The sequence below is a fragment of the Cariama cristata genome, unplaced genomic scaffold (genome assembly GCF_000690535.1).
Source record: "Cariama cristata isolate BGI_N322 unplaced genomic scaffold, ASM69053v1 C10442812, whole genome shotgun sequence".
Lineage (NCBI taxonomy): Eukaryota > Metazoa > Chordata > Aves > Cariamiformes > Cariamidae > Cariama > Cariama cristata.
In genome coordinates, this window is record NW_009640865.1 from 1 (window position 1) to 284 (window position 284).

At 48.6% G+C, this 284-nt stretch overlaps 1 protein-coding gene across 1 annotated transcript; it reads right to left on the minus strand.

Moving 5' to 3' along the window:
- Positions 1–36: 36 nt before the first annotated feature.
- Positions 37–281, minus strand: LOC104168186 (ovalbumin-related protein X-like; the record flags this gene model as incomplete). The annotated part of the gene is made up of 1 exon (XM_009708677.1): positions 37–281. A coding segment is annotated over one exon (245 nt), but the record flags the coding sequence as incomplete, so codon positions are not given.
- Positions 282–284: the final 3 nt, after the last annotated feature.

Consider the following 284-nt stretch of genomic DNA (forward strand, 5'->3'; position numbering starts at 1 on the left):
TTGATCAAGAAAAGGAATGGGTGGTCAGCCCTAAACTCTTCAAACTCAGAGGAATCTTTGATGTCTCCCATCACACTCGCTGAGTCAGCCATCTCAGTGCCCTCTTCGTTGACTTCCATGTACGCCTCATGGATGGCCTCAGATATCTTCAGGCTCTCTGCTGAAGAGATGCCAGACAGATTGGCCGAAGGGCTGAACAGGTCAGTCATACCCAAGGCCATTAAGACAGATGTGAGGTTATATTTTTCCTCCATCTTCATGCGCGGGAGGTACACTTTCACTCT